General features: G+C 39.2%; 1 protein-coding gene across 1 annotated transcript in view; it reads left to right on the top strand.

Moving 5' to 3' along the window:
* The window catches only part of CWF19L2 (CWF19-like 2, cell cycle control (S. pombe)), a 149,217-nt gene continuing 127,424 nt past the window's right edge, over positions 2,304 to 24,096 (top strand). Inside the window, exons 1-5 of the mRNA XM_018059850.1 lie at positions 2,304 to 2,421; positions 4,736 to 4,846; positions 5,569 to 5,688; positions 21,794 to 21,904; positions 22,653 to 22,772. Coding sequence (XP_017915339.1) covers positions 2,329 to 2,421; positions 4,736 to 4,846; positions 5,569 to 5,688; positions 21,794 to 21,904; positions 22,653 to 22,772 — 555 coding nt within the window. The 5' untranslated portion in view covers positions 2,304 to 2,328. The remainder of the gene's footprint in view (positions 2,422 to 4,735; positions 4,847 to 5,568; positions 5,689 to 21,793; positions 21,905 to 22,652; positions 22,773 to 24,096) is intronic.

Here is a 24,096-nt window from a genome sequence, read left to right as displayed (position 1 = left end):
ATGCTCGCTCTTTGGAAGAAAAGTTATGACCAACCTAGACAGCATATTAAAAAGCAGAGACATTACCAACAAAGGTTTGTCTAGTCAAAGCTATAGTTTTTCCAGTTGTCATGTATGGATGTGAAAGTTGGACTGTAAAGAAAGCTGAGAGCTAAAGAAATGATGCTTTTGAACTGTGGTGTTGGAGAAGACTCTTGAGAGTCCCTTGGACTGCATGAGATCCAACCAGTCCATCCTAAAGGAAATGGTGTTAGAATCTAGATTTCTTCTCCTTGCATTGTTTCAGCCATAGGCTGGTGTTAGTAATCCAGCAATTGAGTCTGGCAGTTGGGTGGCTCTGCAGCCTTCTTTCTGATATGCAACTATAAGGGGAAGGATATTGTAAGGGTAAGCTCAACATTCAGAAAACGAAGATCATGGCATCTGGTCCCATCACTTCATGGCAAATAGATGGGGAAACAGTGGAAACAGTGTCAGACTTTATTTTTTGGGGCTCCAAAATCACTGCAGATGGTGACTGCAGGCATGAAATTAAAAGATGCTTACTCCTTGGAAGAAAAGTTATGACCAACCTAGACAGCATATTCAAAAGCAGAGACATTACTTTTCTGACTAAGGTCCACCTAGTCAAGGCTATCGTTTTTCCTGTGGTCATGTATGGATGTGAGAGTTGGACTGTGAAGAAGGCTGAGCACCGAAGAATTGATGCGTTTGAACTGTGGTGTTGGAGAAGACTCTTGAGGGTCCCTTGGACTGCAAGGAGATCCAACCAGTCCATTCTGAAGGCGATCAGCCCTGGGATTTCTTTGGAAGGAATGATGCTAAAGCTGAAGCTCCAGTACTTTGGCCACCTCATGTGAAGAGTTGACTCATTGGAAAAGACTCTGATGCTGGGAGAGATTGGGGGCAGGAGAAGGGGATGACCCAGCATGAGATGGCTGGATGGCATCACGGACTCGATGGACCTGAGTCTGAGTGAACTCTGGGAGATGGTGATGGACAGGGAGGCCTGGCATGCTGCGATTCATGGGGTTGCAAAGAGTCAGACAGGACTGAGCGACTGAACTGAACTGACCTGAAACACCAGATGTTGCTGTTCAATCACCCAGTCAAGTTCTATTCTCTTCGACCCCATGGATTGCAGCATGCCAGGCCTCCCTATCCCTCACCATCTCCCATGCCCAAGGTCTTGTCTATTGTATTGGTGATGCCATCCAGCCTTCTTATCCTTTGATGCCCCCTTCTCCTTCACACCAGAGAGTGGATGTATTTAACACAGAGTCAAAGGAAAATAGGTGTGAAGTGTAGCTCCTGCAGAGTTAAGGGGTAGAAGAGCAAATTTAGTTACATTCAGAGTTAGGAGCTTTTAAAATAAACAAAAACAAAAAAACAAAACTAGGAATATTCAGGCCTGCTCGCTGTTCTCTTTTATCTTCTTTATTCTCTGGAAAGGGAAGAAAAATACCCATTCCTCTTTTTTTTTCACTTGTTACTGAGACAGTATGAACAAACAGTATGAGGTCAGAAACAATGTTACACTTTAAACAAGTATAAATTATGAAGTGCAGTGCAAAATTCACATGACTTTTTCATATACTGTGCTTAAAAAAAAAAAAAATCCACCAAAGCAAACTGCTGACTCTTCAAAGCAAGTCTTCTCTCCTGCTAGCTTGCACTGTCTTTCTGGCCAGCCTTCCTTTAGTCCATTCCTCCAGCACAGGGAAACCTCTTTGGCGATAAGGGCACTTTGGTAGAAATCTTTACAACATGTACCTTTAATCTAAGGAAATGGCAACCCTCTCCAGTGTTCTTGCCTGGAGAACCCCAGGGAACGCGGAACCTGGTGGGCTGCCATCTATAGGGTCGCATAGCGTCAATGCGGGAGACCCGGATTCGATCCCTGGGTCGGGAAGATCCCCTGGAGAAGGAAATGGCAACCCACTCCAGTACTCTTGCCTGGAAAATCCCACGAGTGTGGTAGGCTACAGTCCATGGGGTCGCTGAGTCGGACACGACTGAGCGACTCCACTTTAGCTGTGACATGCCGTCAGTCCCGTGAAAACTGCGTAATACATGTACGCTGACACAAGTCCTGTTCAGGGCAACCCCAATATACGAAGGAATGTAACCCCTTGACTTAACCTTCTGTTTCTTCCAAACCTAAGGGTTAGACAATTAACCGAAATAGTAAGCAACGGTTTGCGCATGCTCTTTTGGTGGCGCAGATTCCCTCCTCCCCCCTAGTCGGAAGTCCCGGTTTGTTTACTAAATTACGACAGTCGTAAACCGAGATTTTTGTGCCGGCTTCCTAGCTTTACGACAACAACTATGGCGGCTGCCGGGGGTAGATTTGAAAGTGCTAGTAGCATCGAAGAGCGTAAAGAACAGATTCGAAGTGCCAGGACCGAGGTGTTGCGCCAGGTACCTCAGTTTTGAGGCTTTGGGAGTCATTTAGATTTGAGAGTGGAGGCTTTCTGGGAGTTAGGCGTCTAGCTCTCCTGCCTCCCTGCACCCTTTCCTGTTTGAGTTCCTCAGTATCTTACCCTATCTAGTTGTGTGGGGATAGATGTTTTCCTTTGGGATGCTCGCACGCTGTTGGGTATCTTCTGCCTCTTAGATGGTCTGGAAGGCTCCAGTTGCTCATATTCTTTTCCAGAAAACTTGTTCCTTTCCTCTGACGTTCCTTATCTTTTAAAGCATCCGTGCTTGACATTTCTAGCACCTGATCACCTGTGCTGCGCACTTTCGAGGGACCCCACTGCTTTCCCTGCATGTCTTACAGCCTAGGTCCTCCGTCTTGCTATATCTGAAATGAAATTTTCCGTTTTCAGAAACTCGTGTAAGGCACGTTAGAGTAGATCGTTTCATTCTCCTTTTATTTGTGTCAGTTATCCGGCTTATTGCCAACCCGTACTGAACCAAACAGCGATTGAGACAGAGATCTAAAAAATTTAGCTCCTCGAAAAAAGTTGAGAAACGTGTTTTTCATTAAGATTGAAATGAGTAGAGGTAAAATAAGGAAGGGAGGAAGTAAATTGTGCTATTGACTTAGCTCATAAGATGTGAGAAGTGTGGCAGGGGAAAAGAAGTGTGAAGGGGAAAAGTTGTAGTTAGAGAACAGTGTAAGGTGAAACAAGTGATGATCATTATTTTGTCTGTTTTAAGCTATAACCGTTTAAAACACATTTAAATGCTGCTGCTGCTGTTAAATCGCTTCAGTCGTGTCCGACTCTGTGCGACCCCACAGACGGCAGCCCACCAGGCTCCCCTGTCCCTGGGATTCTCCAGGCAAGAACACTGGAGTAGGTTGCCATTTCCTTCTCCAGTGCATGAAAGTGAAAGTGAAGTCGCTCAGTCGTGTCCGACTCTTCGCTACCGCATGGACGGCAGCCTACCAGGCTCCTCCCTTCATGGGATATTCCAGGCAAGAGTACTGGAGTGGGTTGCCATTTCCTTCTCCATTAAATGCAAATAAGGAACCGGTGTAGGAGATAGCAAGGAGAAGTTATAATGACTGCAGTCAGATTTTACAGGGGAAGAAAAGGGCAATAAGTCTTACAGAGGTGAAAGATTGGTGGTCCCTGATTTCAACATATGTAATATATGTGTGTAATAAATATCCTTCATCCTTGTCTCTGATATTTCAGAGGGAGTTTTTGGAGGGAGTGGATTTGTAAACTATGATAAATTTTATAGTATATCTATGTACAGAATTTTGAGAAGGACCAATCCTAGCTTTGAAATTTGGGGAGAGAATGAAAAGGCAGGAACAACTTCTTAGGAAGCTGTTACTTAGTTTGCCTGTTTTTGAGTGATAAAAACTTATCAATATGATCATTTGTTTTTAGAAAGGTGATTCTTTCTGAAGCATTTTGAGGGTGTGGGTAGAGGGTTATGGACATTGCAGATTGAAGGTATGGAGGTCAGTCTCCTAACAGTTACAGAAGTATCAGGCACTATCAGTGGGATAGCGAAGGGAAAAGAAATTCAAGTCATTTTTGAAGTAGGGAGCTTAGGGGACAGGAAGAGGTCTGCAGTAGGTCCCAAGATTCTGTCCTTGATTGGTGGCTCATTTCACTGTACTGTGCTGTGCTTCCTCATGCAGTCCTGTCTGACTGTTTGTGACCCTATGGTCTGTAGTCCACCCAGCTCCTCTGTCCATGAGATTCTCCAGGCAGGAATACTGGAGTGGATTGCCACACTCTCCTTCAGGGGATCTTCCAAACTCAGGGATTGAATCCAGGTCTTCCACATTGCAGGCGGATTCTTTACTACCTGAGCTACTAGGGAAGTCCGGTTCCTTTCACTAGTGATTGCTAATTGGTAATGCAGTTGGTAATGTGGAAGGAGAATTTGTTGTTTTTAATCTTTCTTACACTTTGGTAGGGGCTTCCCAGGTGGTGTTAGTGGTAAAGAACCCACCTGCCAGTGCAGGAGATGTAAGAGATGCGGATTCAGTCCCAAGGTTTGGGGAGATGCTCTGGAGGAGGGCATGACAATCCGCTCCAGTATTCTTGAGAGGAGAATCCCATGGACAGAGGAGCCTGACAAGCTACAGTCCATGGGGTTGCAAAGAGTCTGTCACAACTGAAGTGTCTTAGTATGCATGCATACACGCTTTGATAGAAGCAAATTTGTGGTGAGCCTTGCATGAAAGTGGGGGAGGTTTCTGTTTTGCTTTTTTGGTGAGAAGTAGGTGGGTCAGTTGTTAATTTTTCTTTTTTCACGGTTTTAGGCTAAAGCCAATTTTGAAAAGGAAGAAAGGCGTAAAGAACTGAAACGACTTCGGGGTGAGGAAACATGGATGCTACCTGATGTGATTAAGAGAGTTGAACAAATCTCACAGGTAAATACTATTAGGCTTACTTAGTGTAAGCTTTTTTTTTTTTTTTTTTTGCACTTATTCAAGTTAATACTGGAGGAGCAAGTTTATAAACTCTTTTTCACAAGTTAAAGAATGAATATCACATAGTTGACAGTACTGAATATTTGTCTCTCTGGCTAGAGTAGTATATATTGATATTTTGGACATGATATTGGAAAGATTGTATTAGTTGAGTTGGCTGGTAGAAAGCTTAGATCCAAGTTTCCAGTCCACTTGTGGTAAGTTTATGGATCTAAAATGTTATGTGTTTTAAACTTAATGTGATGCTTTTTTTTTTAAGGGGGATGTCTCAATTCTTGCTTTCTCTTTCCACAGTTTATGCTGTCTTGTTAGATTTTATATGGTTCGTAATCTATAAATTCTCCTGGGCCCGTTGAAGGAGATACATATACACTGTGTTTTCATATATATGTTTGATTATATCTGTCTGTCAATGTATTTACAAATAAATTAAAACTCCTTATATTTTTCCAAGAAATTTTAGCTATATGGTTTATTAGTAGTGCATATATTATAGAAGCATGTCAAAATTTTTTAGAAGAAGCTATTTATTTAATCATATTCCTTGTCTCCTTTCATGAAAGATTTAAAGTGTTTTAGGACATAGATCTTTCGCTCAAAATACTTACTTTTTAAAGTAAGCTAAAACTAAATTCTTGCCTCTTCAAAATGATTATTTATAGGAAGACTGTGTGAAGAAAAAGAAGAAAAAAGACAAGCATTCAAAAAAAGTAAAGAAAGAGAAGAAAAAAAAGAGCAAGAAACGAAAGTGTGAAAAAAATGAGTCAACCGACAGTTCATCAGTAAGTATGTGCTAAAACTAACCAAAGAAGCTACTTGAGAATATTGTATCTAAAGAAGCAACATATGGGGACCTAAAATACTTATGAGAACTTAGGAAATATTCCTAGTTAAGATACACTCCCAAGAAAATGCTTAGGAGTCATCTACTTGGAGGTGTACAGGAAATGGTAGAAATATGGATCTTAGGTTGTAGATAAGGGCTAGAGGATGGAGATGTGGTTGGAGAATCATTGCTGTTTAAAGCCATTAGCATGGATGAATTGCCTTGGGAAATTGAAAAGAAGGAAGAATACCAATACTAAGAGGCCAGACAGCAAGTAAAGGATTTTAGGCAGAAGCAGTTGGAAAATTAGGAGAAGCAGGAAAGAGTGAAAGGGGAGTAAAAATTGTACCATAAAATAAGGCAAAGAGTACCAAGACTTTTCAGTTTGTTACCTCAGTTTGTTTTTCATAGACATTAACAATTAAGTGTTTAAAATGGGTTGTGTTGGTGTATTTATCTTTGGGACAGAAAGGAAGAGAGTGCTGGATCTGTTGTGTCTCTAGCCAGGTTTTGGATGAGAGGACTCACAAAAGAAAGGAAAGCAAGGCAAACCCTCATGGTTATTTTCAGGAAGAGAAAAGTACGTGGTGCTTAACAAGATGAGTTGGAGGTGTTTAGTGATAATTGCACTCCTAGGTATGATCTTCAGAGGATTATACAGTTGAGTCTTCATAAGAAGGCCAGACTGGACTCCAAAAAGTCAGTCCAGTCTGGCCCTCTTGTAGTTTCAGAAATTAAATTTTAGCAGTATGCCCTGAGATGCTAATTGGCTCACGAAAGGTTGTTTAATATAAGAATGTTGTAGTTTTAGTCGCTAAGTCATGTCCGACTCTTTGCTACTCCATGGACTACAGCACACCAGACTCATAGTGTCCTCCACTATGTCCTGGAGTTTGCTCACATTCATAGCCATTGAGTTGTTGATGCAATCTAACTGTATCATTCTGTGCTGCCCCCTTCTCCTTTTGCCTTCAGTCTTTCCCAGCATCAAGTTCCTTTCCAGTGAGTTGACTCTTCAAATCAGGTGGCCGAAGTATTGGAGCTTCAGCTTCAGCAACAGTCCTTCCAGTTCAGGGTTGATTTCCTTTAGGATTGGCTGGTTTGATCTCCTGGCAGTCCAAGGGACTCTCAAGAATCTTCTCTAGCACCACAGTTTGAAAGTACCAATTCTTCGGTGCTTAGCCTTCTTTATGGTCCAGCTCTCGTATCTGGACATGACTACTGGGAAAACCATAGCTTTGATTATACGGACCTTTATCAGCAAAGGGGTATCTCTGCTCTTTAATATACTTTTGAGATTTGTCATAGCTTTCCTGCCAAGGAGCAAACATTTTTTAATTTCATGGCTACAGTCACCATCCGCACTGATTTTGGAGCCCAAGAAAATAAATTTTGTCACTGCTACCAGTTTTCACCCTTCTGTTTGCCGTGAAGTGATGGGACCAGATGCTACAGTCTTAGTTTTTTTCATGTTGAGTTTCAAGCCAGCTTTTTCACTCTCCTCTTTCACCCTCATCAGGAGGCTCTTTAGATCCCCTTTACTTTCTGTCATTACAGTGCCAGATAAGCCATCTGCATGTCTGAGGTTGTTGATATTGATCCCAGTAGTCTTGACCCCAGCTTGTGATTCATGCAGCCTGGCATTTCACATGATGTACTCTGCATTCAATTTAAATAAGCAGGGTGACAGTATACAGCCTTGTCGGTCTCCTTTCCCAATTTTGAACCAGTCCATTGTTCCATGTCTGGTTCTGACTGTTGCTTCTTGACTCCCATACAGGTTTCTCAGGAGACAGATAAGATGGTTTGGTATTTCCATCTCTTTAAGAGTTGCCCACAGTTTGTTGTGACCCACACATTCAAAGGCTTTAGTGTAGTCAATGAAGCAGATATTTTTTTGCAATTCCCTTGCTTTTTCTACGATCCAACAAATGTTGGCAGTTTGATTCTGGTTCCTCTGCCTTTTCTAAATGCAGCTTGTATATCTAGAAGTTCTCAGTTCACATACTACTAAAGCCTGGTTTGAAGGATTTTGAGCATAATTCTGCTAGCATATGAAATGAGTGCAATTGTATGGTAATTTGAGCATTCTTTGGCATTGCTCTTATTTGGGATTGGAATGAAAACTGACCTTTTTCAGTCTTGTGGCTACTACTGAGTTTTCCAGATTTGCTGACATGTTGAGTGCAACACCTTTTCAGTATCATTTTTTATCATTTGAAGTAGCTTAGCTGGAATTCCGTCATCTCCACAATCTTTGTAGTAATGCCTCCTAAGGCCCACTTGACTTCATGCTCCAGGATGTTGGGTTCTAGGTGAGTGACCACACCATCGTGCTTATGTGCTTATGTGGGTCATTGAGACCCTTTTTTGTGTAGTTCTTCTGTGTATTCTTGGCACTTCTTCTTAATTTCTTTTGCTTCTGTTAGATCTTCACTGTTCCTGTCCTTTATTATATCCATTCTTGCATGAAATGTCCCTTGATATCTCCAGTTTTCTTGAAGAGATTTCTAGTCTTTGCCATTTGGTTGATTTCTGTTTCTTTGTATTGTTCATTTAAGAAGGCCTTATATCTCCTTGCTATTCTCTGGAGCTCTGCATTCAGTTAGGTGTATCTTTCCCTTTCTCTTGCCTTTCCCTTCTTTTCTTCAGCTATTTGTAAAGCTTTCTCAGATAACCACTTTGCCTTCTTGTATTTGTTTTTCTTTGGGATGGTTTTAGTCACTGCCTCCTGTACAGTGTTATGAACCTCCATCCATAGTTCTTTAGGCACTCGGTTTACCAGATATAATCCTTTAAATCTGTTTGTCACATCCACTGTATAATCATAAGGGATTTGATTTCGATCATACCTGAATGGCTTAATGGTTTTCTCTACTTTCTTCAATTTAAGTCTGAATTTTGCAAGGAGGAGCTCACAGCCAGTCAGCTCCAGGTCCTGTTTTTGCTGGCTGACTTTTGATGACTTCTCTGTCTTCAGCTGCTAAGAATCTATCAGTCTGCTTTAGGTATTGATCATCTGATGATCTCCATGTGTAGAATTGTGTCTTGGGTTGTTGGAAAAGGGTTTGGTGCGACCGTTGTGTTCTCTTGAGAAAACTGTTAGCCTTTGCCCTGCTTCAGTTTTTACTCCAAGGCCAAACTTGCGTGTTACTCTGGGTATCTCTTGATTTGCTACTTTTGCATTCCAATCCTCTGTGAGGAAAAGAACATCTCTTTTTTTTGGTATTAGTTTTAGAAGGTGGTGTAGGTCTTCATAGAACTGGTCAGCTTCAGGTTCTTCAGCATCAGTTGTTGGGGCATAGACTTGAATTACTGTGATGTTGAATGGTTTGTCTTGGAAATGAACTTAGATTGTTTTGTCATTTTTGAGGTTGCACCCAAGTACTGCATTTCAGATTCTCTTTTTGACTCTGAGGGCTACTCCATTTCTGGTAAGGAATTCTTCCCCACAGTAGTAGATACAATGGTTATCTGAATTTAATTCTTCCATCCTCGTCCATTTTAGTTTACTGATTCCTAAGATGTTGATGTTTACTCTTGCCATCCTCTTCTTGATCACATCTAATTTACCTTGATTCATGGGCCTAACATTCCAGGTTCCTATGCAGTGTTGTTCTTTACAGCTATATGAGAATGCAGCATCTTCATTCACAGTGAGAAATACAGCTGGATAGTTTTACCAAGTATCCAGCATGTTTTGTAATGGTAGGAATATTATATAGAAAATAAAATTCTTTTGAATATAGCTCAGGACAAAGGGAGTTGGAAAATCTTAAAGGAAAAGCAAAATAGGGGTACTGTTTCCACAATTGTGGGATTGAGTTGCTGACTTCATTGAGAACTGATAAAATTGATCTTCTCTTCAATAAGAAATTTATATACAAAGTTGTTTATTTCAGTGGAGTTTATAAAACTCTCAGGAATTTATACAACTTTCATAGCTGTTAAGAATCCCCATCCCATGGGGATATATGTGTCAGGGTGACTAATCATTTATGCCGTTTGATTAAGGACACTTGCTTCCCTTTATCAGAGACTGACTGTCCCGTTCTTTGTTTTCTTGTTATTGTTGTTTTCTGATATGTAAGTCTTTCTGTTGCCACATATAGCATGCACATTTATTCTGCCTTTAAAGTTGTGTAACACTCACTTTCACTTTTCACTTTCATGCATTGGAGCAGGAAATGGCAACCCACTCCAGTATTCTTGCCTGGAGAATCCCAGGGATGGGGGAGCCTGGTGGGCTGCCGTCTATGTGGTCACACAGAGTCGGACATGACTGAAGTGACTTAGCAGCAGCAACATACACCTTACAGAGAATAATTTGAATGAATGTTCAGCGCACACATCACATTGAGGTTGACTGAAGAAGTAAAGAAAAACTTATATTGACAGTGAAAGGAAAGAAAGAAGAATAGTTGGGGAATCAGGTTGGTTGGGAGCTCTTTTTGAGAAAATGCTTTTAGGGAGACAGGCTTAGATATTACTGAGAATGCTGCATTTGGGTGAGCAAGGTTTCAGAGGAAGGGGTAAGCTTAATGGAAGTAGGAGCACCTTGTCTTCTTAGCAGGAAAGTAATAAAGATGTACTTCTTAGCAAGGAAGTAATACAGATGTACATAAACACAGATAATGAAGAGGAAGTAGCAGATAAATAAGGCAAACAGATTATTGATGGTATTTCTGCTTGATATTCTGTTTCATTTGTGAAGTGGAAGGTAAAATCATCATGTGAGAAGACAACTCGAGAGTAGAAGTAGAATAGAGGGATTGAAATTGTGTAGACTTGAAACAGCTTTGCTTAGGTAGTAATAGAAGCAAGTGGGGACCCTTTAAGATCCATGTGAGACTGGAAAGCATATCTTGACTGTCACAGTCTCTTGATTTTTTTTTTAACTTTTAAAATCAGTTTTGCTGAGGTATAATTTATATATAATAAAATAATCCTCTGTTAAGTCTGCTGTTTAATTCTTATACCTGGTTAGCTCTATCAGTTAAGATATAGAGCATTTCCATTCCCCATAAAGTTCCTCATGGCTCTTTGCAATCAGTTCTTCCTCACCCTCCCTCTTCCTCCTCTCTGGGCAGCGATAGGTCTGCTTTATCACTTTATAGATTCGTTTTCCCTGTATTGGGATTCCATATAAATATTCACATGGGCTTCCCCGGTAGCTTAGGTGGTAAAGAATCCGCCTGCAGTGCAGGAGACTCTGGTTCGATTTCTGGGTTGGAAAGATCCCCTGAAGGAGGGCACAGCAACCCACTCTAGTATTCTTGCCTGGAGAGCCCCATGGACAGAGGAGCCTGGCGGGCTACAGTCCATGGGGTCACAAAGAGTCAGACATGACTGAGCGACTAAGCATAACACAGCTGCTGCTGCTGCTGCTAAGTTGCTTCAGTCGTGTCTGACTCTGTGTGACCCCATAGCAGCCCACCAGGCTCCCCTGTCCCTGGGATTCTCCAGGCAAGAACACTGGAGTGGGTTGCCATTTCCTTCTCCAATGCATGAAAGTGGAAAGTGAAAATGAGGTCGCTCAGTTGTGTCCGACTCTTCGTGACCACATGGACTGTAGCCTACCAGGCCCCTTTGTCAATGGGATTTTCCAGGCAAGAGTACTGGAGTGGGTTGCCATTGCCTTCTCTGAAGCATAACACAGCAGTAGCACAAATATTCATATATGGTTAATCCTTGAACAACATCAGTTTGGATTGTACAGGTCCATTTATATGTGGATCTTTTTTGAGAAATATGTACCATACTACTACATAATCCACAGTTGGTTGGTTGAATCTGCAGATGTGGACCTGTAGATATGGACGGCCAACTGTAAAGTTACATGTTTGTTTTCCACTGCACAGAGGGTAGGCACCTCTAAGCCCCACACTGTTCAAGGGTTGACTGTAATACAATGTTTTTTATGTTGTGATTCTTTGGCTTGACATTATGTTTTTGCAACTCAAGTGATTGCATGTATCAGTATTTCTTTTCTCTTTTTTGCTATATTAAAGTATGTGGATATACCATAATTTGCTTGTCTGTTTTAAATAATCTGTTCAGAGTCATTTGGGTTGTTTTTTAGTTTGTGGCTAATATGACTAATATGCCAGCAAATTTGGAAAACTTAGTAATGGCCACAGGACTGGAAAAGGTCAGTTTTCATTTGATCCCAAAGAAAGGCAATAAAGAATGTTAAAACCAGTGTGCAATTGGATTCATCTCACTCGCTTGCAAAGTAATGCTGAAAATTTTCCAAGCTGGGTTTCAACAGTACATGAACTGAGAACTTCCAGATGTTCAAACTGGATTTAAAAAAGGCAGAGGAACCAGAGATCAAATTGTCAACTTACGTTGGATCACAGCAAAAGCAAGAAAATTCCAGAAAAACATCTACTTCTGCTTCATTCACTACACTAAAGCCTTTGACTCTGTGGATCACAACAAACTGAAAAATTCTTAAAGAGATGGGAATACTAGACCAGCTGACCTCCCTCCTGAGAAACCTATATGCTGGTCAAGAAGCAACAGTTAGGACCAGATATGGAACAATTGACTGGTTCCAAATTGGGAAAGAAGTACGTCAAGGCTGTGTATTGTCACCCTGCTTATTTAACTTACATGCAGAGTACATCATGTGAAATGCCAGCCTGGATGAAGCACAAGCTGGAATCAAGATTACTGGGAGAAATATCAATAACCTCAGATAGGCAGATGACACCATGCTTAAGGCAGAAAGTGAAGATGTAAAGAGCCTCTTGATGAAAGTGAAAGAGGAGAGTGAAAACGTTGGCTTAAAGCTCAACATTCAGAAAACTAAGATCATGGCATCTGGTCCTATCACTTCATGGCAAATAGATGGGGGTATTCTCACTGTGAAATCCTATGGGCAGAGAGCCTAGTGAGCCATAGTCCATGGGATTGCAAAAAGTTGGGCCCAACTTATTAAATAAAAAACACTAAATAAAGCTACTGTGAATGTTTACAAGTCTTTTTGTGGACATGTTTTTCTCTTGGAAATACCATTGTTTTCCAAAGTGTTTGGACCATTTTACACTCCTCTCAGCAGCTTATAAGAGTTCCAGTTATTCTGCATGTTGAAGAGCACTTGGAATATTCAGTCTTTATAGTTTTCTGGCCATCCTGCTGTGTGTAGTAATATTTCATGTGATATTTCCTTGAAGATCAGTGATGTGGAGCATTAATTTAAATCTTTATTGGCCATTCTGTTTTCTTTTATGAACTCCAGTTTATCAGTTATGTTCTTTTACCATTAATTTCTCCTCATTACTGCTTTTGATGTCCTAACTTGTGTATCTCAGGGTTGTAAAGATTTTCTCCTGTTTTTTTCAAGAAATTTTGTAGCTTTGGCTTTTTTGTCAGTAATTCATTTTGAGTAATTTTTGTTTATGGTATGTAGTAAGTGTCAAAGTTTAGTTTTTTCCCATATGAATTTCCACATGTTCCAGTATCATTTGTTGAGAAGGCTAACCTTTCTCTGTTAAATTACTTGTGTGTTAGTCGCTCAGTCATGCCCGACTCTTTGCGACCCCATGGACTGCAATCCACCAGGTTCCTCTGTCCATGAGATTTTCCAGGCAAGGATACTGGAGTGGGTTGCCATTTCCTTCTCCAGGGGATCTTGCCAACCCAGGGATCGAACCCAGGTCTCTTGCACTGCAGGCAAATTCTTTACCGACTGAGCTACAAGTTAAATACAATTGAGCATATATATTTGTGGGATAATTTCTAGACTCTCTTCTGTTCCGTTGACTTGCATGTCTCCCCTTGGACAGTAAATACATTGTCTTAATTTTGTCAATTCTAGGGTAAGTCTTGGAATAAAGTAGTGTAAGTTCTATGATTTTGTTCTTTTTGAAAAGTGTTTTGCTACTCTAGGATATTTTCATTTTTAAAGTAAATTTTAGAATCACATCATTTTCTGCAAAAGTGGCTACTAATGTTTTGATTGGAAATGTTTTGCATCAATAGATCGATTTTGAGAGAATTAATATCTTAAAATAGAGTCATGCAACCCATCGTGCATATGGTATATCTGTCTTTTAAAGTTTTTTTTAAAATTTCTGTCACAGTTTTCTGATATTTTCAGTGTAGAGGTCTTACTATCATCTTTTGCTATATTTTTATATTTTATTTTCCTGGGGTGCTGCTGGAAATGGAATTTTAAAAATAAATTTTATGTTTCTTGTATTTGCAGCTAATATATGTCTTTACAATAGATTCTTGGATATTTGCCTGATTCACAAGTACTAGTGTTAGCTTTTTTTGGTTGATTTCTTAGTATATGATTGTGTTATGTGTGAGTAAAGACACTTTTTTTTTCTTTCCAATCTATGCCTTTTACCTCATTTGTTAATTTTTTATTTTATTTCACTAGCTAGGACTTCAGTATAGTGTTCATTAGAAGTAATGAGGCTGGACCTCCTCACCTGTTCCTTAAGTGGAAAGTATCTTTCACCTGAAAGCATGGTATTAGCTGTGGGCTTTTCATGTATGCCCTTTTAGATTGAGTAAATTCTCCTCTATTTTAATTTTTTTTCTAAGAGTTGGTGTGTTGAATAAGCATTGGATTTTGTCAAATACTTTTTACACATCTATTAATGTAATCATATGATTTTTCTCTTTTATTCTGTTAACATGAAGAATTACATAGGTTAATTTTTTTAATATTACAGGAAGCTGAATTCCTGGGATAAACCCTGTTTGGTCATTTTTCTTTATAAAATATTTTATTTATATATATTTACATGTGAATTTTACTGAATATGTTTTTTTATAATTTGATTTGCCCACAGTTGGTTGAGAAGTTTTGCATCAAGTGTTTATGAGGGATATTGGGTTTTAGTGTTAAAGGTAATGCTGGCCTCACATATGAATTAGAAAAAAAAATTCCCTTTTCTTCTGTTTGCAGAAAAGTTTGTGTTAAGATTGGTGTGGTTTCTTCCTTAAATGATTGTTAAAGCTTACTAGTCAGACTGTCTGGGCTTAGCATTTTCTTTGTGGGATGCTTAAAGTGCAAATTTAATTCTATTAAAATCTGTATTAAATGTTTTCTCTTTATTCGTGAGTTATGGTAATTTAGATTTGCAAGGAATTTGTTTATGTCATCTAAATTGTTGAATTTACATCCCCTCCTTTCATTCCTAATTTTAGCTATTTCTATTTCCTCTTTGTTTCCTTGGTCAGTATAGTTTTAGGTTTATCAATTTTATTAATGATTTTTTTCAAAAATTGATTTTTCTATTTGTGTACATTCTGTTATTTCCACTATCTTTTTATTTCCATTTCTTTCTTATTATATATTTTGTATTTAATTTTCTTTTCTTTTTCTAACTTCCTTAAGTGGGTACATAGGTCTTTCATTCTAAACCTTTTTTGTTTTCTAATTGAGTATTTATAATCTAGATTTTTCTCTTAGCACTGTTTGATCTCCATGTAACTGATTTTGATGTTATATTTTCATTGTCATCCTTTTCAAAATATTTTCTAATTAACTTTGTTATTTTTTAAACTTACAGACTATATATGAGTTTTAAAGTTTTCTAGTAATTTGTGGATTTAACCCATTTCACTTTTTGTTTCTGGCTTCAAATTTAATTCAGTTGTTGTCATAAAACATACTATGTATAATTTAGTTTTTTAAAAAAATTATGAGGCTGAGTTTATGGCTTAGCCTATGCTCTATCTTGGTTAAAATTTCTTGTGTAATTGAAATGTATGTATATTCAGGTGTTGTTGAGAGTTGTAATGTTCTGTGAATGTCAACTTGGGAGAAAGTTTATTCATAGTGTAAAGTCTCTGTGTTGTGAATTTGTCTTTTTCTTTGGATTTTGTCAGTTTTACCTCATGTATTTTGAAGTCTTGTTAGGTAAATACACATTTAGGATAGTTATATCTTGTTGATGAATTGATGATTATAATATCATGAAATGTTCCTCTTTATTTCTGGTAATATTCTTAAGGCCTACTTTTGTCTCATGTTAATAAAGCCTTTTTAGTTTTGTTACTGTTTTTGCTTTCATGGTGTATCTTTTTTAAAAATTTTTTAGTTTTAATGTATCTTTATTTTACATTTAAAGTGTATTTCTTGTGGACAGTCTATATTTAAGGCTTGCCTTTTTATTTAGCTGATCAATTTCTTCCTTTTAAATTAGAGAATTTTCTCCACTGTCTAATATGATAGCCACATTGAGTTTTAAATTTTTAATCAAAATTTATTGAAGTTACAAGGTTGAAAGATCATTTCTTTAGTCTCACTAGCCAGATTTTTTTGTGTTCATAGACACATATGGCTAGATTAAGGTAAGGTAAGGTGAAGTCGCTCAGTTGTGTCCGACTCTTTGCGACTCCACATCTGTAGCATACCAGGCTCTTCCGTCCATGGGATTTTCCAGGCAAGAGTACTGGAGTGGGTTGCCATTTCCTTCGCCAGAGGATCTTCCCGACCCAGGGATCGAACCCAGGTCTCCTGCATTGTAGGCAGACGCTTTCCCGTCTGAGCCGCCAGGGAAGTCTCTATGGCTAGATTAGTGGCTACCATATTGAGTGGTTTAGATATAGAAAGATCCTATTAGATAGTGCTGAGATTATTTATGTTTAATATAATTATAGATATGTTTGAGTTTCTCTTCTTGCCAGTCCCTTTTCTATTGGTCCTATTTGTTTTTTATTCTTTTTTCTCTTAGCTTCATTTCCTTAGTTGTGTTTTTTAGCATTCTTATTTATTTATTTTTACACAGTCCATGGAATTCTGCAGATCAGAATACTGGAATCCCTTCTCCAGGGGACCTTCCCAACCCAGAGACTGAACCCATATCTCCTGCCTTGCGGGCGGATTCTTTACCAGCTGAGCCATGAGGGTTTTTTTTCAGTTTTCTTTTCTTTTTTTTTTCTGGGCTTTTTTCCCAGTCTATTTTAATTCTAGTTTTGTGGTTTCTCTGCTGAGATCTGGCGGTTTGTGAGCTCTGGAGATCTCTTTGCTTATGTGTGTGTGCTCAGTTGTATCTCACTCTTTGCAACTCCATGGACTGTAGTTCATCAGGCTTCTCTGTCTGTGGAATTTTCCGGGTATGAATACTGGAGCAGGTTGCCATTTCCTACCTCAGGGGATCTTCCCGACCTAGGGATCGAACCTGCATCTCCTGCATTGGCAGATGGATTCTTTACCATTGTTCTGCCGGAAATAGCATAATTGTTCCTTACTTGGTAGTTATTCTAATAATTGTTTCTTACATGGTAGTTATTCTTTGTGTATCCTTGTGGACTTACATTGTGAACATGTTCGGTTTGTTTTTGAGTTAAAGGCTACAGGGGTCTCATATAGTTTTCTGGAACTCTTTCTCTGTGTAGGTTCCTTTTCATGGATACTCTGTCTCAGTCATCATGAAGTTAAAATTCTATTTCTTTTAACTCAGTGAGATTGTCATACTGTGCTTGAATTACCTCTCCTTGTGCCTTTGTCTAGAAAGTGCCAGCAGGCAAGAACCAGTAGAGTGTAACTGTAACATTGACTTGTTTCTCTTTTCTCAGTGATCATAGTCCTGCACAACTGAGAGTCAATGTCTAGAAACAGTTGTTTCTTATATTTTCTACTTTTATTTTCATTTCTGTATATCTCTAATCTGATGTGGCATTTATTTTTTCATGACCAATGCAGAAGTCCTCAAGTACCTTGAGAAATATACATATTTATATATATATATACACACACATTACATGTAAAGCCTGTATTTTACATATATAAATTTTATGAATTTTATGTGCGTATATAACATATATATAAATATGTATATTTTCACTGGTGGCACTTTTCTGTCTTGGTTCTGTCTTTAGGTTTTGACTGTTAGATGGGAAGAGGAGTGTGGTTAATTATGATGGCTACACATAAGAAGAGTCCTGGGACCTCTCTTAGGTCAAGAGTCACATTGATAGTTTATAAATTCTTCAAGGTAAGATGGAGGATTGAAATTAATATCAGCAAGAGAGCTTAGGTCATGGTGTTGGGGGAGGGGAACGTAAATCATGCTGAAGTGGTGAGGTGAGTGAATAAGAGTGGAAATTAGCAACAAAATCAATAGATGAAAAGGAGGCAGGAGAGCCATACCGAATGGCCCGCGTGTCCTTGTGTAGAGGAGTGAGACCGCCAGCTGTGCCACATAGGCTTCGTCCATGCAGCGCCTGATATCGAACGCTTGGATGCAGGCAGCCGCCCGAAGTCTCTGCCGTGAGTTGTTGGAAGAGTCAGTTCAGCTAATTTTAATGCACATTTATTGAATGCTGACTTTTTTGCCAGATACTTTCATATACGTGGGGAATATAAGTATATAGAGTTTGAACTTTTGGGGAACTCATTAATTAATTAAGTAGACACATACTTTCAGTATGTAATGTCATGATGCCATGGCATTTCAGGGTATTAGGGAAGAAGGATTTTATATGCAGGTTTATTGAGGAAATGATGCTGGAGTTGAGATTTAAAGGATGAGTGAGAATCAGCTTTGCACATAGAAGTGTGTGTGCACAAGGAATTGTGAGAGCAAAGGCATAGAAGTAAGAAAGAACATGGTATAAAAGTGTGTGCGTGTATGTTTGTGTATGTATATATGTGAATTTAACTATAAGGAACTTAACAGTGTTAGATTCAGTTCAGTTCAGTCGCTCAGTCGTGTCCGACTCTTTGTGACCTCATGACTCACAGCATGCCAGGCCTCCCTGTCCATCACCAACTCCCGGAGTTCACCCAAACCAATGTCCATCGAGTTGGTGATGCCATCCAGCCATCTCATCCTCTGTCGTCCCCTTCTCCTCCTGCCCCCAATCCCTCCCAGCATCAGGATCTTTTCCAGTGAGTCAACTCTTTACATGAGCTGGCCAAAGTATTGGAGTTTCAGCTTCAGCATCAGTCCTTGCAATGAACACCCAGGACTGATCTTTAGGATGGATTGGTTGGATCTCCTTGCAGTCCAAGGGACTCTCAAGAGTCTTCTCCAACACCACAGTTCAAAAGCATCAATTCTTTGGCGCTCAGCTTTCTTCACAGTCCCACTCTCACATCCATACATGACCACTGGAAAAACCATAGCTTTGACTAGATGGACGTTCATTGGCAAAGTAATGTCTCTGCTTTTGAATATGCTATCTAGGTTGGTCATAACTTTCCTTCCAAGGAGTAAGCGTCTTTAAATTTCATGGCTGCAGTCACAATCTGCAGTGATTTTGGACCCCAGAAAAATAAAGTCAGCCCCTGTTTCCACTGTTTCCCCATCTATTTCCCATGAAGTGGTGGGACTGGATGCCATGATCTTTGTTTTCTGAATGTTGAGCTTTAAGCCAACTTTTTCACTCTCCTCTTTCACTTTCATCAAGAGGCTTTTTAGTTCTTCTTCACTTTCTGCCATAAGGGTGGTGTCATCTGCATATTTGAGGTTATTGATATTTCTCCTGGCAGTCTTGATTCCAACTTGTGTTTCTTCCAGTCCAGTGTTTCTCATGATATATTCTGCATATAAGTTAAATCAGCAGGGTGACAATATACAACCTTGATGTACTCCTTTTCCTATTTGGAACCAGTCTGTTGTTCCATGTCCAGTTCTAACTGTTGCTTCCTGACCTGCATACGGGTTTCTCAAGAGGCAGGTCAGGGGGTCTGGTATTCCCATCTCCTTCGGATTTTTCCACAGTTGATTGTGATCCACACAGTCAAAGCTTTGGCATAGTCAATAAAGCAGAAATAGATGTTTTTCTGGAACTCTCTTGCTTTTTCAGTGATCCAGTGGATGTTGGCAATTTGATCTCTGGTTCCTCTGCCTTATATAAGACAGAATAGATGAAACTGTAGTGGCTGATAGGATTTGATAAACCATGAAGTTTGATTTATGCAATAGTAAATGTATCATCAAATTAGATTCATTTGTATTATTAGAGAACTTCAAAATAGCCGTTGGTTAATATAAAATATATAGAATGTAAAAGTAGTTAACTTTTCTTTCATGTAAAGGAAATCAGGTAGACAACTTAATGGTGGTGTGGCCTTCCGGGACAAGGCTTCTAGTTTTGTCATGCTGTTCTCTTTAAAAAGTGCTTCTTAGATTACATAACAGTAGAGAGGATGTCCTCTTTTTCTTAACTTTCAGAATGTCCTGCACAATACTTTCATTTTCACCTTATTGGAGACTTGATTAAGCCTTTACTTTCCAGGAAGGGAGGCATGTTACATCTTTAAATAAAACTGAATTCTATTGGCCAGAAAGAAGAGGAGTAAAAGTAATCTTTATGACAGGTAGTCAGAGAAGAGTAATACTGTGACCAGATGTGCCCTTTGCATTACTCTAAATGTATTTAGAGTGGGAGTTGGAGAATGAAAGGGAGCAGGGGTTATGGAGACTAATTTGTTTTTTCCAGATGAGAAATAAGCAGATCTCATTTAGGGCTGTTACTTTAAGGGTAGAGAGGAAGGATTATATATTAGTTGGAACTATTGGTTGTAGGTAACAGAAACCAAATTTAAATTGATTTTAGGTCACTTCAGTTGCTCATTTGTGTCTGACTCTTTGCGACCCCATTGACTGCAGCACGCCAAGCTTCCCTGTCAATCACCAACTCCTGGAGTTTGCTCAAACTCATGTCCATCAAATCCATGATGCCATCCAGCCATCTCATCCTCTGTCATCTCCTTCTCCTCCTGCCTTCAATCTTGCTCAGCATCAGGGTCTTTTCCAGTGAGTCAGTTCTTTGCATCAGGTGGCCAAAGTATTGGAGCTTCAACATCAGTCCTTCTAATGATTATTCAGGACTGATTTTCTTTAGGATGTGCTGGTTGGATCTCCTTGCCGTCCAAGGGACTCTTAAGAGTCCCAACACCACTGCTCAAAAGCATCAAGTCTTCAGCGTTCAGCTTTCTTTATAGTCCAACTCTCACATCCATACATAACTACTGGAAAAACCATAGCTTTGACTAGATGGACCTTTGTTGGTAATGTCTCTGCTTTTGAATATGCTAAGTTGGTCATAACTTTTCTTCCAAGGAGCAAGTGTCTTTTAATTTCATGGCTTCAGTCACCATCTGCAGTGATTTTGGAATCCCCCAAAATAAAGTCTGTCACTGTTTCCATTTTTTCCCATGTATTTTCCATGAAGTGATGGGACCAGATGCCATGATCTTAGTTTTTTGAATGTTGGGTTTTAAGCTAACTTTTTCCACTCTTCTCTTTCAGTTTCGTCACTATTAAAGTACCAGAGTCTCATAGGACATATAGCAGTGCAGCTGGGTTTTAGGCAATACCTGGACTTAGAGTCACAAATGCTTTTATGAGTCTTCTTGCTATCTTCCTTTTCTTTCCCTCTTAGTTCTGTTTCTGTTTTTCTTAATACTGATAAATTTTTGCTGAATTCTATGCCTCATGGTAGAAATGGTCTCTGCCAGTGTCTTTCCAGCTCTCCTTAGTTACAGAGTAAACCATTTCAGATTTCTGGAGAGTGACTAAGATCGAAATCAGTTGGTTTAGGTAACAACCTCTCAAACAGTCAGCTCTGGCCAGGGATGGAGGTGGATCCCATGATAGTCATTTGATGTTCACTGTATGGTATAGTTTGGAAGTCTTTTGGAAATACAGTAGTAGGTTTAGATGGCAGGGGCAAGATGATCCTGAAACTTCTGACTCGGGGAAGTGGGTGGGTAGTGATGCTTAATTCAAATATATCGGAAGAGGCACAAGTATTGTAGAAGTATATGCTGGGTTTACTTTTTGTTCTTATTGAGTTCAGCATGGCATTTAAATATTGTAGGCAGTTGTTTAAATCATTGAAACTTTGGGTATATAAATTAGAAAGATGTCAGCATAATTGGTGGTAGTTTAAGCCATGAGAATGCATTTAATTCCCCGAGAGGAATATTTAGAGATTGGAAAGTATAATGGGCAAAGACTGGAAACCCAAATAAGGCTGGTATTTTAGGGATGAGAAAAAAATGAAAGGGTGCAACTGCACAGTTTTTATATGAAAGTATGTGAATTTGAGAACTTTACTTATATGCTAAATATTCTTAGAGCTCTGAAGATGAGTGGGTTGAGGCTGTTCCCTCCCAGACTCCTGGCAAGGAAAAGGCCTGGAAGATTAAAGATGCAAAGTTAGAAAAAGAAGATAATCAGATTATTCAGGTAAGCCACCTGATTTTAAACAAGTGTAAACTTACAAGAGTAGGTGAATGTTAAAGTGAAAGATCAGTGTAATTTCTTCAGTAGAAAAATTAGACTTTGTAAACAATATAACTTATACAACTAATTTAGCAATAATGCAATCTGCTGAGCTTTTGAACTTCATTTCTTCTCCTGTGGGAAAGTTAGTATTTATCCCTATTCTAGTCTCTCAGGGTTTTCTGCTTCTGATTGCTGATAGGGAAGTGGTACTTCTCCCCTTATGTATTTGAAGCTTTGTACTGTTACATCTATCTGACCTTTCTATAGTTAGTGGAGTTCAAGTCACAGTTTTTCCCTTTACTGCATGCCAAAATTTTATTAGCAGTGCTCTTAGTTGAATAGTTTACACGTTTGGGGTTGTAGTTCATATGCCAAAGAAGAGTCTTATTTTTATTTTGTTAGCAGTGGTGAAGAAAGAAAGGTGGGAAGAACTAATGTCTGAGTACCTATTTTGTATCAGGCATTGAGCTGGATGCCTTAAGTCAATTTCATGTTAACTCCTTACAGCATTCCTGAAATGTAGGTGTTTTTACCCATTTTTACAGGGGAGAGAATAAAGCTTACAGAGACTAAGAAACTTGCTAAGAAATTATATAGCCATGTGGCTTTAATCCAGATTTGAATGCCCCCAGGATCTCTAAAATTTATTACTAAATGTTTAGTGTTGTTCCAATCAATTTAGATTGAAGTGACTTCTTTTTCTTAACAGAGGGATGAATGGATGACTGTTGATTTTATGTCTGTTAAAACTGTGTCATCATGGTCACTCAAAGCTGAAAAGGAAGCTGCAAGGAAAACACAGCAAGAGAAAACCCAGGCACTTGAACAGGTAAGAGAATATTTAAAATACTTTACCTTTCTAATTTGCCTTTAAGTGATACACATGTATATAAATGCAGTTTTACTTGTGAGATATTATTTTTTGTGGTATTTAATAAAACCAGTGGGAACAACTATGAAATGTGATATAAGTTCTTCAAAAAAATTTTTTTTGCCAGAAATAAGTATAAATGTATGTTATATTTATAAATCTAGGGCATATATGGCTGAGTATAGAATTTGGTTTACAGCTTTGATTTATAAGGGTTTAGGGCTTGAACCATTTTATATGTATGGTCTGAAAATCTTTAAAGTGAGAATTTAAAGTGTTCTTGAGTTAGTAGTCCCTTGAAGTGATTGGCAAAAGTAACTATCGGTCCTTCCTAGGGGATGACACTGTCAACTTAGGCGCCACATGTCTCTCAGAAACAAGTTCTATGGCATTGAAGGTCATAATTTTTTGAAGGCATTGAAGGCATTTTTTTTTAAGCTAAAATCATAAAATACGTGACAATGTAATGATGGTCCGTAAATGAGATTCACTTGAAACAATAAACAACAGATGAATGGATAAGGAAGTTGTGGTACATATACACAGTGGAATATTCAGTTCAGTTCTGTCACTCAGTTGTGTCTGACTCTTTGCGACCCCATGAATTGCAGCATACCAGGCCTCCCTGTCCATCACCAACTCCCGGAGTTCACTCAAACTCACGTCCACTGGGTTGGTGATGCCATCCAGCCATCTCATCCTTTGACGACCCCTTCTCCTGTCCCCAATCCCTCCCAGCATCAGAGACTTTTCCAATGAGTCAACTCTTCACATGAGGTGGCCAAAGTACTGGAGTTTCAGCTTTAGCATCATTCCTTCCAAAGAACGCCCAGGGCTGATCTCCTTCAGAATGGACTGGTTGGATCTCCTTGCAGTCCAAGGGACTCTCAAGAGTCTTCTCCAACACCACGGTTCAAAAGCATCAATTCTTTGGCTCTCAGCTTTCTTCACAGTCCAACTCTCACATCCATACATGACCACTGGAAAAACCATAGGCTTGACTAGACAAACCTTTGAACTCAGCTATAAAAAGGAGCACATCTGAGTCAGTTCTAATGAGGTGGATGAACCTGGAGCCTGTTACACAGAGTGAAATAAGTCAGAAAGAGAAAGACATATACTGTATATTAATGCATGTATGCGGAATTTAGAAGACAGTACTGATGATCCTCCATGCAGGGCAGCAAAGGAGACACAGATTTTGGACTCAGTGCCAGCAGGCGAGGTGGGATGATGTGAGAGAACAACACTGAAACATGTATAGTACCATATGTAAAATAGA

This window comes from Capra hircus, chromosome 15 (assembly GCF_001704415.2).
Source record: "Capra hircus breed San Clemente chromosome 15, ASM170441v1, whole genome shotgun sequence".
Taxonomy (NCBI): Eukaryota; Metazoa; Chordata; class Mammalia; order Artiodactyla; family Bovidae; genus Capra; species Capra hircus.
Note: the sequence above shows the minus strand (reverse complement) of the source record. Positions and strands in the feature narration are given on the sequence as shown.